Genomic DNA, 17,126 nt, shown 5'->3' with positions numbered 1-17,126 from the left:
ATGCATTGATCTAAATGTTCCCTGTAAAGCAGACCTGATCCCTCCCAGATTGATCAATAATCCAAGACACACTCCTAAAGAGGATTCAGAGAGGATGCTCACCCAGCTCACCACTGATTGACATCCATGCCACTGGAATTATTAACATCCACTATTTAACTTAGAAAGGCGCTTATGTTTATGAATCAAAAGCTGTGTGTAGGACTGTAGACTGGTGTTGTGTTGCTTGGTGGAGCCAGGGCAGCATAATATATAAATATAAATATATATATATATTTACACTAAACCTAACCTTTTCAGCCCTCAACAGTTCTGATAAAACAGCCTTACTAGCAGTTTGGTAGCAGGTTCAAGGTGTCAAATATTATGTTCGTCCAGTTTAGCAAGGCAATGATTCAGAGAGATTTGTTTCCCGTATTAGGCCTTCAACGAGTATATTCATTTACTAATCAATCAAACTTGAAGCAATTTATTTCACCATGAAATACAACTCCTCCATTAGTTGGTAAATCTCCAAACTTTTTTAAGTATTTGTGAAACAGGGCATCCTCGGAACATTTCAGACTTTGAAAAACTAAAACAAATGATGGTCCATTTTTAGACAAAATGCAACTAGTATCAATAGTTTAACAACATACACAAGGGGCGGCTACATTAACACATTTCAAATATATATATTAAAAAGAAACATTTTGACTAACTTTTTGTACCAAAGAAACGACATATCAAATATAATAATACGATAATATAATAGTTTATAGGATATAACTCTTCATTTTTTTTTATTGTCGCTAAAGAACATTGGCAAAATAAACATTTGGTAAAGACTGGCAATACCTCCAATAAAGGCACTCTTTTCATTAGAAATCCTCTTGACAATCCCTCTTTATGCAAGCAGTCTGTACAAAAGGTTGTAATCATATAATTCTGAAATAGCCACAGAAAAGAATGACCAACAATTATATGGCCTTATTCCATTCTATAACCTGGGTATTAACCGAGTGTTATGCATTGTTAAGAACACACAAATTACACAGTAATCTATTTCCAGTGGTGTAAAAAGCTTTGAAAAGTCAAAAGTTGTAAAAGCTGGCATTGTACTAGCAACAGGACACTAGTCTCGAGCAACTTCACTTAAAAGGCTCGACTATCTCCTAAGACTTTGCATGTCATAAAGCTTATAAAGAAAGTATGAGAAGAGAGGCAACTGACATGTTTGAAATACTTGGGTCTGCTAGAGCTACATTAGCATGTTGATGGTTTCATTTGCTTGTGTCGATTAAGCTGCTCGTGAAATATTGAAAAACTGAGTTTTCCCCCCCAAGGAGGAACTCTAGACTACACCAGCACTCATGTCAGTTTGCCGCTATCTAGTGGACGAAAACAGACCACGGTCTCATCTTGATGCTGTCATGATGATAGCCTTTGTGGTCAAACTAGGAGCATTTCCAAAGTGATGTAGATGAGTCACTCAGTGCTCTGTTGTTGCTTTAGACTGCACCTCCCTCACAAGCTCTACCTGTTGACTCAGATAAGTTTCTGTGTGGCTTGTTTAGCATACATTTCCAGTAGATAAACGCATGTTGACAGACTCCCAGTAAGATGGATTCTAATATAATCTATTAGTGTGCAACACAATCTCTCAACTCATTCAGGTTGTAAAAAAAAACATCTTCCCAACATTGAGAACACCTTCAGCGCTTTTCTTCAAAAACCCACCGGGCCGACAGGGGCCTCTCAGGAACCCTCCAGGCCCCCATGAAACCACCAGCTCCCAGGAGACCACCGGCCCTCAGGAACCCACCGGCTCTCAGGAGCCCGACGGCCCCGATGAACCCACCGGCCCTCAGAAGACCACCGGCCCTCAGGAACCCACTGGCTCTCAGGAGCCCACCGGCCCCCATGAACCCACCGGCCCTCAGGAACCCACTGGCTCTCAGGAGCCCACCGGCCCCCATGAACCCACCGGCCCTCAGGAACCCACCGGCCCTCAGGAACCCACCAGGCCCTCAGGAACCCACCGGCCCTCAGGAACCCACTGGCCTTCAGGGAACCCACCAGGCCTTCAGGGGCCCACCAGGCCCTCAGGAACCCACCGGCCCTCAGGAACCCACTGGCCTTCAGGGAACCCACCAGGCCTTCAGGGGCCCACCAGGCCCTCAGGAACCCACCGGCCCTCAGTAACCCACCACTCCTCTGGAGACCACGGGGCCCTCTGGAACCAACCGGCCCTCTGCAGACCAGCAGGCCCTCCAGAACCAACCGGCCTTCTGGAGACCAGCAGGCCCTAAGGAGACCAACGGGCCCTCAGGAACCCACCGGCCCTATGGAGACCAGCGAGCCCTCAGGAACCAACCGGCCCTCAGGAGTACAATGGCCCTCAGGCACCCAAAGGCCCTCAAGAAAACCCCAGGCCCTCAGGAACCCACCGGCCCCTCCATGACGTAGTCCAGCTCAGACCCTCCATGACGTGGTCCAGCTCAGACCCTCAATGATGTGGTCCAGCTCTGGCCCTCATGAGCCCACCAGGACCTCCATGATGTGATCCAGCTCGGGCCCTCAGGAGCCCACCAGGACCTCCATGATGTGGTCCAGCTCGGCAAGGTCCATCCTGAAGGGCTGGCCCTGGTGGCCCCCGGCCCCGCCACCGTAGCCCGAGATGGCTCTTACCAACATGTCGTCGGCCGCCACCTTGGTCGGCCCCGCGCCAGCCCCGGGGCCTGCCCCGGCAGCCTGGGGGCCACAGGGCCCCAGGTCGTACATGGAGGTGTCGATGTCCGTGAAGAGCACATCGTCCATGGCGAAGTCTGTCAGGAAGCCCCCCGACGGGACCACCGGGCGCCGGGCGAGAGCGGTGGAGCGGGGTGGGGAGGTTGGGCGGTATTCCATCAGTTCCCTTTCCTCCTCCTCCTCCTCCTCCTCTTGCTCCTCCTCCTCCATCTCCTCCCGTCTTTCCGCCTCCACCTCCATGTCCCTGTCCCATCCGGGGCCCGGGGCCCCTGCCAGCGGTTCCCCAGGGGGGCTGGAGGTGGGCAGGGGAACGAGTGGAGGAGGGGCACTAGAGTCTGAGGAGGAAGAGGAGGAGTCCAGCTCCTCGATCTCCTCCAGGGCTGAGGAGAAGCTGTCTTCAGGCGGCGGCGAGGGCGGAGCAGAGGAGAAGTCCACCGGCTGGGACGGGTGGAGGTGCTGGGGGGGGGACTGGGGGGGGAGCGGGTGAGGGGAGGAGGAGGAAGAGAAGGACGGAGAGGGCGGCAGGGTGAAGAAAGGGGGCGGGTCCTCTTCCAGGAGCGAGGCGGGCGTCAAGCAGGTCTCCGGCCCTGTGGGCCCAAAGGAGGAGGCCTGCGAGGCGGGGGGAGGAGGAGGCGGTCCAAGGTAGCACCCGTCTTTCTCCTCGTCGAGCTCGGCGATGCCCGGTGGCGGCGCGGCCAGGAAGAGCGCCCGGACGCCCCCCTCGCGCCGCAGATCATCGTGGATACGGCGGATGACGTTGCTGATGAGGATGCGGCGCTGCAGGCCCGGGTCGGCCCGGCCCGCCGGCGGGCGGTATAGCTTCACCAGGGAGATGTTGAGCACCATCTGCCGTTGCAGCGCATAGGACGCCCGTGAGGAGAAGCCAGGCACCCTTGGGGGGGGCGGCCGCTCCCCTCCCCCGTCCTCCTCCTCACCATCCTGGTCCTGCTCCAGTTTCCTCTTCACGCCCGGGCCCCACATGGATCTGCAGCAGGGGGGAGGTACAGGTCAGAGAGCAGCGGTGCAGAGAAGAGCCAGGAAGCCCACAGACTACAGCGCTAACAAGAGAAGGCAGCATGCTGGACTCTGAAGAACCCTGACCCTGGGCTCCACCTCGGTCGGGTGACGGAGAACCACTCCGACCTGAGCATGAGCATGAGAGCTGATCTGATACTTTTGTGAAACTTAAACAGGATGCTGGCCACTGATTGGCCAGGGAATTACGGCACTGGACGAGCGTGACGTCCGAGCCCGACACCCGACACCAGGTATTGTGCCGAAAATGGATTCCCCGTCTGAAATCGCAGCCCCTCTCCGCGTTATAGCAGTTTTTATATCATATCTTCACAAGAGGAGCAACTTATCACAGAAAACGACATGTAAGATTTCTTCTTCTGACGAAAAGAGGATTTATAGCTTATAGAAGTGTATATATCATACCCACAACGTAAGATGGCACATTCACGATAATGACCCAAGAGGGCACTAAATTACGTAATAGTTAACAAGTCATACATGTATGCATGATGTGAAGCATGTTCACACGGAGAGGGGGTGCGATTTCAGGCGGGGATTCCATTTTCGGCACGACACCGGCATCTTTAAATACTAGCATCAGCGTTCAGTCAACAATAGTGATTGATTATTGAACACCGCAAGATCAGCGCGCAAGAACACGCCGTGGACCGTGAGAGAGGTGCTCCTGTGTGTAGCCCCGTCTGTTTATGTGTCGCGTGGATAAGCATGTGCATGCGTGCTATGCAACCCGCCCACGTTGAAGAGGTACTATTCTGGATGGAAACACGACGTGCCTGGAACCAAACCAAGTCGTGGCGAGTTGAGCTGGTACTGTCGGTGGAAAAGAGGCAATAGAGGTCTGAGAAATAGAGGACTACCAGGCCTGACCCCCGCTGGCGCCCGGGTAGAGACGTAGAAGACTACCAGGCCTGACCCCCGCTAGTTCCCGGGTCAGGGACACAGAGTACCAGGCCTAACCCCCCCTGGCTTAAGGGATGATTGTGGTCCCACGTTCACGCAACGCAAGGGGATTACGGACCCGTTACGTCCTTGTGGACCCTCCTTACGTCCACAGCAATGGCCTTGTGTGCTCCTCCCAAAAATGTAACCTTCTGTCGAGGCGATGCAGCAGCAAGGGCTGTGATTGGTCCGCTCACTAAAACCTGACGCAGAACCAAAACAGGTTCACGACTGCGTCGAAGTGTCTGTGTGGTCCTTGCATTGCGTGAATGTGGGACCATAATCAGCCCTTTAGAGTCTGGAAAACCTTTGAACTCAAGAACAGCTTTTGGTCGGGGAAGTTAGACTCAAGAAGTCCAAATGGACCCCCCCCCCCCCCCCTCTAGTACCATGTGAGGACGAGTCAGCTGATACCCTGGTGTGTGTGTGTGTGTGTATGTGTGTTTGTGGTTATATATGTGTGTGTGTGTGTGTGTGTGTGTGTGTGTGTGTGTGTGTGTGTGTGTGTGTGTGTGTGTGTGTGTGTGTGTGTGTGTGTGTGTGTGTGTGTGTGTGTGTGTGTGTGTGTGTGTGTGTGTGTGTACTACTGACTCCTACCTCCCACTCAGTACAACAGATGTCAGGCCACACAGGAAAGAGAAGACTTCCGTCTACTGGTTTTGACTGGTCCACCCCCTCCCCCCCAGTCTGCTCCACAGCAAGGTTACTCAATGTCGGTCCTATGTACACCACCAGCGCCCCCTCTACACACATGAGGACTAAAGTCCTCTCCGGACCATCCCTTGGTGGAGACCACATGATATCAGATCTAGAATCCATGGTGGTTGGGGTGGTGCTGATGGTGGTGGTGGTGGTGCTGATGGTGGTGGAACTGGGGGTGGTGGTGTTGGTGGAGGTGAAGATGGTGGAGGTGGAGGCGATGGAGGTGGGGGTGGGGCTTATGGGGTTGGTGGTGGTGGTGGTGGGGGCGGGGTCGGTGGTGAGGGGGGAAGGGTTATCCGTTCCCCAGTGCAGCTGCTGCTGCACACCACAGGGAGGGTGTGGGGTAAAATATAACAACACTGATGGTAAACTCCCAGTACGACAGGTAAAATATAACAACACTGATGGTAAACTCCCAGTATAAGAGGTAAAATATAACAACACTGATGGTAAACTCCCAGTACGAGAGGTATAATATAACAACACTGATGGTAAACTCCCAATACGAGAGGTAATATATAACAACTCTGATAGACTCCCAGTATGAGAGGTAAAATATAACAACACTGATGGTAAACTCCCAGAACGTGATAGAGGCATTTGTGTGTGGGTGTGTGTGTGTGTTTGGTTTGTGTGTGTGTGTGTCTGAGCCGTCTGTATTTGAGTGCCTTGCTGTCACATGGGTTTTGTAAGCAACCCCCCCCCCCACACAAACACACATACTCAAACTACCCCCTACCAGCCCAATATAATTATTCATATCTCTCTCTCTCTCTCTCTCTCTCTCTCTCTCTCTCTCTCTCTCTCTCTCTCTCTCTCTCTCTCTCTCTCTCTCTCTCTCTCTCTCTCCCCCCTTCACATGTGGGGGCCCGCCGAGGGTGAACTCACCACCATCTGCTCCCACACTCCTGAGTCAGGGTTGGGGCAGCGAGGGGGTTAAGGAGGGAGGGAGGGAGAGACAGAATGCCAGAGGCCAGCTACATTTGGGTGTTGATAGTAAGAAGGACAGACAAAGAGAGGAGGAGAAAGGCTGAGTGGGAGACATAATGGGAGGATGGTGGGGGAGACAAACCAAGGAGGTGAGGCAGGCCAAGGCCAGGGAGTCAGGAGGAGGACCACCAGGGACAGGGACCTAGGGCCAGACCCCCATCACAGGGTTTATTCATGGAGGGCTTCAATGGATTGGGTTTCTGGGGAACGTTGTCTCCCTGTTCCCTGAGGGAGTGTAGCCTACATAGGACAACACATTGACCATGTCCTGACATCAAGTCCTTCTGACCTTCTCTCAGAACTTAAGCACTAAAACATATTCTGCAGCCGTCCATCAACGTGTCTATGATGTCTTGGAAATGGTGTTCGAGGGACAACCTTCTGGTAGATCCCAGGGGCTCTGTGCTAGACCTAGGAACACCCTCTGACAGGTCCCAGGGGCTCTGTGCTAGACCTAGGAACACCCTCTGAAAGGTCCCAGGGGCTCTGTGCTAGACCTAGGAACACCCTCTGAAAGGTCCCAGGGGCTCTGTGCTAGACCTAGGAACACCCTCTGACAGGTTCCAGGGGCTCTGTGCTAGACCTAGGAACACCCTCTGACAGGTTCCAGGGGCTCTGTGCTAGACCAATGACACCAGCCTGGGGTTCCCCGCTCTCCTCAGGGTTCAGGGTGGAAGGAGAACCTCTCCAGAGGGTTCCCCCCAACCAGACCACAGAGGACCTAGTGATGATGTCAGAGACCCCCTCCAGAGGGTTGTTGTTGTTTTTCCAATAACCAATGCTCTGTATGTATGCTCAAATAGGGTGTATAGAGGAGAGCAGGGGTCGTTAACAGCGTTGGAATAGGCAGATATTGGTGTAGTACTGTCATGTTGTACAGCAATAGTATACCAGCTGTTGCATCTGATCTTATGTCAACGTAACCCAACGTTCTATTTGGCCAACTAGTTCAGCCGTCTCCGAGCAGCACCACAGGCTCTGTCCACGGATCTTTGTCCGAACACTTCTACTAAGACGGGGATCAGGGGCATCGTTTGTTTGCATTTGTGTCTGCGTGATCCAAGCGGCTGCTGGCTTCCATCCGATCACGCAGGAACCAGTTCCTCAGCTGAACGCTGTGTCTGAAGCAGAACTCCACCTGGGATCCCTTTGAAAGGGAAGACTGTTCTTATAGTGAGCAGAGAGCAGAGCTAATATCTCTTACAGGAGACGCAGCTCAATAAGGCTGCTGTGCCATTTGGCTGTGGTCACTCCCCACTCAGTCTGGGGTCTAAAAGCGGTTGGAAAAGAGAAAGAAAAGAGCTGTGTTTTATTGATCGTCCAAACAGGACTCTGTTGGCTATAATAATGAGGTAAACTTTGTGACTGGGAGCAGGGGGTGGGTGCTAAAATCTGGGTGGCGACAGCCCGCCTCGGAGCCAGTAAAGATGGACTTTGGCCAGCGATGCATGGGCTCCTCCTCACACCTGATCTCCACGGCCGGAATGACTCACACGTGACTCATTTCGCTCTTCCGTTAATTAATTTGGGTAAAGAGTTTCACTTTGTTGCAGGGCTTCACTTTTTGTGCCACATTCATAATAGCACAAAATATATAAAGCATGTCTTCATAGCGAATATGCTATGAAGACATCTGACTACCAAACGCTGAGCCCACCACCGCATCACTACCGAGTTTTAAAGGTTATTGTGACGCTCGTTTTGAATAATGCACAAACAAGGTAGTAATTGTTGGGGGCCCCATGCACGTCGGTCAGGGCTCTGGCTGGACTCACTCACAAGTTGCATTGCAGAGGCCACGCCCACCGCAGCCTTTAAAGAGACAGGAGGACATTCTTCACTGACGGGGTAGACGCTCTCAAACCCGCAGCCTGCTGCCCTGGGACACTGGACTGCTGGGGATATGAGGCCAATACTACACGTTTAAAGCTTAATATGTCCCGCGGGCCCTTTGGCGCACATACTGTTCTCCTATTTAATGCATGGGTTATTTGAAAGGTACAACAAGTAGGCCTGTATACAGTTCCTACGGTTCCGTGTCTAAACCTGTCACAACAGCTGCCCAAACTTCCAAAGTAGAAGGCACCAGATTATGTGTGTGATGGGGGGGGGGGGAGTGGGGGACTCACCACCATCTGCCACTCACACAGTTAAAGGGTTACAACCAACCCGCTGTGATTGCAAATCAAAATCGGTCCGTGTATGAACCAGAAGAACGGTGCTCCTCAGAGGAAGCCGGCGGTAGGAGCGGCGTAATTACGCAGTGAGGAGGCAACATTAGAAACGGAACGCAGACGGTCTCCCCCCACACGCTCAGGGCAGCGTGACTGGAGACACAATACAGCCTACTATCTATCCAGTATCTATATACTATCTATCACTATTCCCACCAGCGTTTAGAAAAAGACAATTGATAAAAAGCCTTTGCTTGGTGGGCTCCATGCCTCTCTGTTATCTCCGAGCATGCACCGGGGTAGAGAGCCTGCTGTAGGGAACATAACCTTAACTTACCACATGTAGTTCGGTCTGAGGGTTTTCAAATCCTGCATGGGTGTTGGTGAAAGGGTTCAGACGAGGCGGTGCGGACGGACATCGACGACGCTGCTGCTTCCAGTTGTTCCCTACACTCCCGTCTCTGATCGCGGACCAGAGACACGCGGAGACCTCCTCCACACAATGGCGAGAGCAACGAGTAGAGAGGCGAGGGAGGCGATGTGTCACCGATCACCAGCAGCCAGCAGCGGTGTGACGTCAGGTCCACTCAGCTCACAGTGGACTGGGGGGGGCTCATAGTGGATACACTGCGTCACTCAAGTCGTATCGCTTGTTCTATCTCTTCAGATGAGTTTTCAAATTGGAGGTCAATGATCGGCTGCCATGAACCCATCAGCGGACTAGCATTCTTTCGTTGACTACCCCCGCAGTGAGAGTGTTACCACAACTATGTAAAGTTTCTCAGCTATTTAATCATTGCATATATAGCATTCGACAAACGTTAATATAACATCACAATTACCATGTATGTGTGTGTCGCCTCAAACGTCGTTATTACGGCCTCACCAAACCTCATAAACCTTGAACGTCTGGGGATAAAGGAGTTGAACCGGTTTGACTAGTTCAGGCGAACTGTTTTTGTGTGTGTGCGTGTGTGTGTGTCTGAACACGTGTTTGTGTGTGTGTGTGTGTGTGTGTGTGTGTGTGTGTGTGTGTGTGTGTGTGTGTGTGTGTGTGTGTGTGTGTGTGTGTGTGTGTGTGTGTGTGCATATTTAGGCCTATGTACATATACGTACATATTGCTTGTACATATGCATTACCGTGTGCCTTTGTGTGCATGAACGTGTGTGTGTGTGTGTGTGCGAGCACATGCCATACTCAGATCCTGCCCATTTGGATCTAATACTGCCCCAGTACGTTTGAGAGAGATGATGGGAGATTTTTTCATGATGTGGAAGATGGCCAACCTACGGCACTAAGTGCCCAACGTAGTCCAGTGAACGGAGCACTACTATCACTCTCCCAGTGGCGGTTCTACGTCCAGTTACGCCCCGGGCAAGACTTCCTCCAAGCGGGGGGGGAGGAAGTCATCCCCACACATCCCCACACAATGTTATGTACTTCATTGAAAACCGCTTCGCAGCGCGTTTTTATTTTCTGCTCGTGGCGCCCCCCATGTGATTTGGCGCCCCCGACCAATATGGCGCCCCGGGCGGCTGCCTGGTTTGCCCGTGCCTAAAAACGCCACTGCATTCTCCAAAACAATCCAAAGTCCACTCCTCATGGCTGCTCATGGGAACCTATTGCAGGCTTGCCTCCTGAACCCTGACCCGGCAGGTTGAGGAAGGCTAAAGGTTCATTATTCTGACTCCATTCGGTAAAATGCTAGAATCCTTCTGAAGACCATATGGGATTGTTTCCATATGGTCTTCAAAACCATGCCTTGATTTCTCCAGTAGGGACCTTTTGAACCTGGGCTAGGACATGCAGGGGGGGGGGGGGGGGGGGGCAGGTTCAAACCCGTCTACCGACGGGTTGGGGACCGTCTGATCAAGACTCTACCGACAGGTTAGGGACCTTCTGATCAAGACTCTACTGAGGGACCATCTGTTCAAGACTCTACCGACGGGATGTAGACTCTACTGAGGGACCATCTGTTCAAGACTCTACCGACGGGATGTAGACCGTCTGATCAAAAATCTACAGACGGGACCGTCTGATCAATTCTCTACCCCCACAGAAGGGTTGGGGGCCGTCTGATCAAGACTCTACTCACCGAAGGGTTTGGGACACATAACGACTTTACCCCCTAGAACTTAAGGCAGACAAACCTGGATCATATTGCAATTTATTTAAATTGTTATGATCCTAACATTATTTAAAATTGCTTAAACTATTTTTATTCTGTAACTGTGTAAGGTCACTGTGTGTGTGTGTGTGTGTGTGTGTGCGCGTGTGTGTGTGTGTGTGTGTGTGTGTGTGTGTGTGTGTGTGTGTGTGTGTGTGTGTGTGTGGTTCAAAAAGTACAATATATACAGAATATATAATTGTTGTCAATGTCGACTGATGTTGAAAATGCCTGACATTTTGAGCCATTTGCCATAATTTCAGTAAACTGTAGGAAGAGTGTGACATCCTGCCCTCTTCCACGTGCCTTTCCATGCCACACACTGCTGATAAACTGAAGTACTGCCTGATGTGGGAACATTACAGGGAGACACATGGAGCGTGGAGTCTGTCCGTGCTGTAGTCTTAATGAAAGCAGTTAATCTATTCTCAATATAAGTGGAAGATGGTATAGCAAAGCAATAAAAAGATCTTAAAATATAATGATAATGAGGCAGGCAGTGTACAATTGACCACCTTACAAAAAGTGTCATGTTTCACATTTTGTAGGCATACAACGGACATGTAGAGGCCTTCGGACTGTTATACTAACACCCAAAAGTCATCAGCTGGAGCCTTGGATTCGTTTGGGCGGTGAGGTGTGTGCGGAGTATTGTCAGAAATGGAGTGAACTTCACACATGATCAGCCCCCTTGAGTCCCCCTAGAAGCAGCCCCTCCAAGGGACTCTTTCAGGGAGCCGGATGGGGGTTCCCGGGCGGGGGCCCCCGGGCTCTACAGCTGTCACAGATGCTTTCTCCCTCGCCATTGCTGAGCAACCGAGAACAAACGAAGCCGGCAAACAGAAACCGGCTGGGCACACGCACGCGCATGCACACGCAGGCCGCGACCCTCTCATCTTTCGACGTGGTCATCACAAACCATCCCGCTCTTTGTTTGACGCTCAACGCGCATTTTTTCCCCCAAAATGGAAAAGCGGCGCGAGGAGAAGCGGCTCGCGCTGAACAAGGGGCACAGCCTCTTGCGACCGGAAATAACCATTCGCCAAACATCGTCTTTCTCCTGAAAGGGCGGGAGTTGTTCTCTCTTTTGTCCGTGGTTCTTCTGTGTGAAAGTCTGTTTAGTGGTGCAGCATCCACCCAGAGTGTGTGTGGCACCAGTAGGCCCAACCCATAGTGTTTGTGGCCACGGGGGGCCGCATCGACCACCGCTCAGCTGCTCCGCACGGCCAGATGTTTATTGAGGAGCACACACTCTATCAACAAACCCCTGCTGGGCCACTCTGGGTCAACCCCAAAACAAACGATTATCCACTTCGACCTGGTTCAATCGTTATCGTCCTTAATGCATCACGACACAAGTCGGCGACATGTCCGCCATCGCTTGGTACAGAGCGTAATGGTCCTGCATGGATCATGGCAATGATACATGTACGTAAAGCTTAGGCCAACCTATGGATGCCTTTCAAATAACGCTAATATTCCAATATTCTAACTGTGTACTTCTAGCAAATATATTTTTGCGTTACAGAAATATAACTTGAATAATAAACAGTATATCAATATAATGGAACACTGCCTTCTAGTGGTAAGTTACAGACCCAATGAGGTGGCACATGCCTGGTAGAAGACGGGCCACTGGAGGGGACTTGTTGCGTGTCTGCAACTTATGGATGTTAATGGAGCCTAATATCCTCAGCATCCTGCATCTATAGCTAAACTATTACTGTCGCAGCCGGGGATGAATCAAGGCATCCTGGTATTCATGTTATGTAGAGCAAGCGTTTTGATTGAAGACACACAACAAATATTGCCAACACACGCCGTTATCAAAGATCTCCTTCATTGTTTAATAGTAGACATTGTGCCACAAAAATTCATGTCTGCAGCCACTTAATCACGGACTGAGATTACAAACAATTTCCTTAAATTTATGTCATTCACTTGGTTCTCTATCGAATTTGCAAATCAATTCCTCCATTTATGTATAAATATATACAGTTTATAGATGTATCTCATAGCTTAGATGGTGGTCGTCTCTCCGGTTGTGCTGTTGGTTGAGAAACTATAAGCGAAGTAATTAACAATATGGACACTGCGTCCCAGCCCTGCTCAGGTTGAATCCTTTATACCAGCACACAGCCCTGTCTGGGATAGTACATACATATACATACATGCATGCACAGACGCGCACACACACACACACACAAGATTGCTTGGTTCCATCTAACAATGAACTCTCTTAAGCAGTAAGAGCTAGCCCGTTGCGGTGGAATGGGGGGGCTATGCCAAAATCACGGTTCATCAGATGCAGAACATCACGTCTGACTCTGGCCCCAAAGGCACTGGCCGTTTAGTTCTGAACTAGGAGGGGGCGGGTGTGGTGCCACATTGAGAGGTTGAACCAGGACATTACCTCCACCTAATCTGGTCTTATAGTAAAGGAAACCACCACAGGTTCCCCAAACGACTGCATACCAGATGCACTGAGAGAGAGAGAGAGGGGGATAGAGAGAGGGGGAATGTCATGAGCTCTGCTGACATGCATGCCGCGTGCTCTAACAGCAGCAGCTTCATCTGCTCGTCCTGAGGACCTCATGCCGGTTACCCACAGCCTAAACTATCAGAAACAAGCAACCCAGCTGAGTTCGGCACATGAACCAAAAATAGGGGAAGAAGAAGGGAAGGAACACAAATAGTGATACTTGCATTTAATGTATTGGTCGAAGTCACTTCTAGACTTTTAAAAAATTGCTGATTTATTAACTTCTCAAATCGGGTGTGCATTTGAGTATGAAAGACATAATAAAGATAAAAGAATGAGAGCAGCAGTGTTCCTCCAGGCGGGTGGGCTCACCGTGCTGGGGCCTGTTCTGTATCTGCTAACATGACCCTCATCTGCAATCATTCTGCTGGATCCCTCTCACTCCCCCTCTGCCATCCCTGTGGAGCACGGTGACGTAAGACGGGTCGTTGTCCTGGTGGCTGGGGGTCTATGAAGCAGGGTGACGTTAGAGACGGTCGGGATTCTAGATGTGGTTCTGGTCGTGGTGGACGTTGGAGACGGTCAGGGTTCTGGTCGTGTTTCTTGTCGTTGGCGGGGGGTCTGAAGCAGGGGGACATTAGATGGGTCAGGGTTTTGTTGGTGGGTGGGGCACTGGGGGGCGGGGCCCGGCTGACTTGGGGTACGCCCCTCACTGGATGGGGTGGTGGGGGCCTCAACAGCAGCCCCCGGAGGTGGTGTTGACGGGCTTGCTCTGGATCTTGACGTTGGACTTCTCCGCACTGCCGGCCGTGGCCCCCGGGCCCATCCTCTTCTTGATCTCGGCAGCCATGGTCATGAAGGCCTGCTCCACGTTGGTGGCGCTCTTGGCGCTGGTCTCCAGGAAGGGGATGCCCAGGTTGTCTGCAAACTCCTGGACAAGACAAACAACCATCAACAGACTGAAGGTACTGCACGCCAATACTGAGGTAGAGGGGTAGGAGAACAGGAATGAGGGAGGAATTTGGAGTTGTTGCTACAAATAATTAGGTTATTTTCCACTCCAATCATTACATCATTCAGTCATTACACAATTGTAAAGTATAGGGAAATTAATCTGCAACTATTACGGAGAGATGTTTTGATGAGTCTAAAGTGGCTGACCTTGGCTGTTGTGTAGTCCACCACCTTCTTGGTAGTCAGGTCACACTTGTTGCCCACCAGCAGCTTGTTGACGTTCTCGCTGGCGTAGCGGTCTATCTCCTGGAGCCACTGCTTCACGTTGTTGAAGGACTCCTGAGCACAGGGGGGTGTACAACACTGTTAGTCCATCAAGACACTGCACCCCATACAATACATGCTCAGAAAAATACCGTTTGCAATTCCACTGATCATTTTTACTCATTCCAATCTCATGGCACTTGGTGGCAGTAAAATTTCTTCTCCCTGTACCTTGTGTTTCAATAACAAGTACTGGAAGTGGATTATAATCAGAGCAAGGAAGAGGGTCCTACCTGATCTGTGACATCATAAACCACTATAATGCCATGGGCTCCTCTATAGTAACTGGAAGTAATGGTCCTGAACCGTTCTTGACCGGCTGTATCCCACTGTGAATGCAGAGGGAAATTTGTCAATTGCAGAAAATGCTCAGCGGGCATCAGGAGGAGGAAAAACTGAATACAATCCAGGCCATTCTGCCAACAGCCCTCCATTCTATTGATCAGACAACTATCGATGCAATTGCCCGGAAATACAATTATTTATTTATTATGTTCATGGAGGTTTCATTGAGTTTGTGAATAAAACTTCATGTATATTTTCATTCATCGTTTCTGTTTTGTTTTATCGCATATAAAACTGGATGTCAAGACGCTGGCACTGTCGTGTTAGACGTTGAGCTTTGTTTCTAGAACACCAGCATGCTGTGCCAAAGCACACACGGGCCGCATCACGCCGACGGTGGAGGAAAGAAGGATCTTCTTTCTAGCAATATTGCAGGATGTCCGTGTAAAAGGGATGCATAACTTAGCATGAGCAACACGTGTGCACTGTATTGTCCAATTGAGGTGGATGAACTTACAATCTGAAGTTTAATGGTTTTGCCATCAAGTTCTATGGTCCTGATCTTGAAGTCCACACCGATGGTGCTTATATAGCTCTCTGTGTAAGTATCATCCTACACACACACACACACACACACACACACACACACACACACACACACACAGTAAAATAGGTCAACATAGAAATGCAGCTTAGAAGTCAATTATGTTTCATGGGCGTTTTCCTAAAACTTAAAAAAAAAAGGAACTTACTGCAAACCGGAGAAGGAGACATGACTTTCCGACACCAGAATCGCCAATCAGGAGCAGTTTGAATAAATAGTCACTGCAAAAATAAACAACGTTAATTTTAGACGACATTCATGAAGTTGCACTTTGCCCCAACTGTATATATAACAAGATATATAACAGCATAATGTGGCACAACTATTTTACACTAAGCTGTTATGCAATACAAAATAGTTAACACTTTCAACACGATCATACATAATTTCCGAGCCACACAGTGCCAGATTACTTTGAACTAAAAGTCACGTTGAGCATCAACTAAACCTTTAAACAATTAGTGAAATAAAAAACATTTATTATAAATCAGTGGTTCACATAAATCTGTATTTCCCAGGTTGACAGTTGTAAATGTCAAATGTAGTCGTTACTCCTTACAATAAATGTACAATTAAAGACATATCTAGTAGAGCAGCTAACGTTAGCACCCTACTGGAGCTACATGCTAGCGTCCTCGGATGCTGATGACGAAGACAAAACAAAGATCAGGGCAATCAACAGTTTTAATAGAATATATGGAATAACGAATGTGACCATGGGTGTGGTGTAGCGCGGCTGACAGGTGACTGACAGGCCGTACATGAAGACAAAGCAGCTGACGCTCATCTTGTACACAGTGAGTCAGAGACTAGCTACTGATAGCTCCGCGGCTAGCGCCACACTGACAGCTATACCGCAAAGGAATCATCTGAAGAAGGGCCACTTACTATTCAGGATTCATCGTTGACTACACACGATATAAAGTTACTATTGGAGATACCACTAAGGTTGTCGTAGATAAACCTGTAAATGTAGCTGAGATCGAGTACAAAGACCGTATTCTTCCAGAACTAGCTGAACTAGTCGTCGCAACCAGTAAAGCATAATCGAATCAAATATGGCTGCCTGTCGGTCTGACCAGGAAGTACCTGACTCTGGGCGTCTGGGTGTTGTAGTCTGGGCCTCTGGGTGTTGTAGTCACTAATGTAACACGGTAAACACGTCCACTTCATGGAGTGGCGATGTCACGCCCCTTCCGGTAGAGCTCATGGGACCTATGAGATCGAAAAATATGAATGGGTGTCAATGGAGAGAAAATAATTATTTTCTGGTCCCAGTCTTTATATGCCCTGGATTACACATATGTTGTTTGTGGATTTAAATGATAATTTTTCATGCAAAGAAAACTAAAAAATGTCGTGAAGAGGTTTGATAATTTTAGGTTTTATGTGAGGCCGCTTTATGAACTACAGCTCTTCGCTGCTCTCGACGCATATGATATACGTCACCACACCCGCACTTGGAACTCGGCACAGAGATGGCACTTAACTAAAACTCTCCACATGCCCCGACTTATAGTGGTTTTCACCTCTTTCTATGCTTTTATCGCCTTGAAAAAAAGTGGTGAAGTGGAGCAGAGAGATCGCCATCTCTGTGCCGAGTTCCAAGTGCGGGTGTGGTGACGTATATTATATGATCTATCTATCTATCTATCTATCTATCTATCTATCTATCTATCTATCTATCTATCTATCTATCTAAAAACATCTATACGCATACATAAACACACATACAT

The 17,126-nt window shown here is 49.6% G+C and overlaps 2 protein-coding genes across 2 annotated transcripts; both read right to left on the bottom strand.

Annotated features, from left to right (window-relative positions):
- Positions 1 to 453: 453 nt before the first annotated feature.
- On the bottom strand, positions 454 to 9,195 carry LOC115540250 (SERTA domain-containing protein 2). Its single transcript, XM_030351398.1, has 2 exons — positions 8,911 to 9,195; positions 454 to 3,715 (listed from the first exon to the last, which is right to left on the bottom strand). Exon 2 carries the CDS (start codon positions 3,709 to 3,711, stop codon positions 2,560 to 2,562), a length of 1,152 nt encoding a protein of 383 aa, XP_030207258.1. The 5' UTR covers positions 3,712 to 3,715; positions 8,911 to 9,195; the 3' UTR covers positions 454 to 2,559.
- A 3,369-nt stretch (positions 9,196 to 12,564) lies between these two features.
- Positions 12,565 to 16,510, bottom strand: rab1aa (RAB1A, member RAS oncogene family a). Its single transcript, XM_030350927.1, has 6 exons — positions 16,279 to 16,510; positions 15,539 to 15,611; positions 15,304 to 15,399; positions 14,735 to 14,830; positions 14,385 to 14,516; positions 12,565 to 14,154 (listed from the first exon to the last, which is right to left on the bottom strand). The coding sequence occupies exons 1-6, from the start codon at positions 16,290 to 16,292 to the stop codon at positions 13,957 to 13,959; spliced, it is 609 nt and encodes a 202-aa protein (XP_030206787.1). The 5' UTR covers positions 16,293 to 16,510; the 3' UTR covers positions 12,565 to 13,956.
- Between the last annotated feature and the right edge of the window lie 616 nt (positions 16,511 to 17,126).

Source organism: Gadus morhua, chromosome 3 (genome assembly GCF_902167405.1).
Source record: "Gadus morhua chromosome 3, gadMor3.0, whole genome shotgun sequence".
NCBI lineage: Eukaryota > Metazoa > Chordata > Actinopteri > Gadiformes > Gadidae > Gadus > Gadus morhua.
The sequence above is the reverse complement of the archived record's forward strand: the minus strand, read 5'-3'. Positions and strand labels throughout refer to the sequence as shown.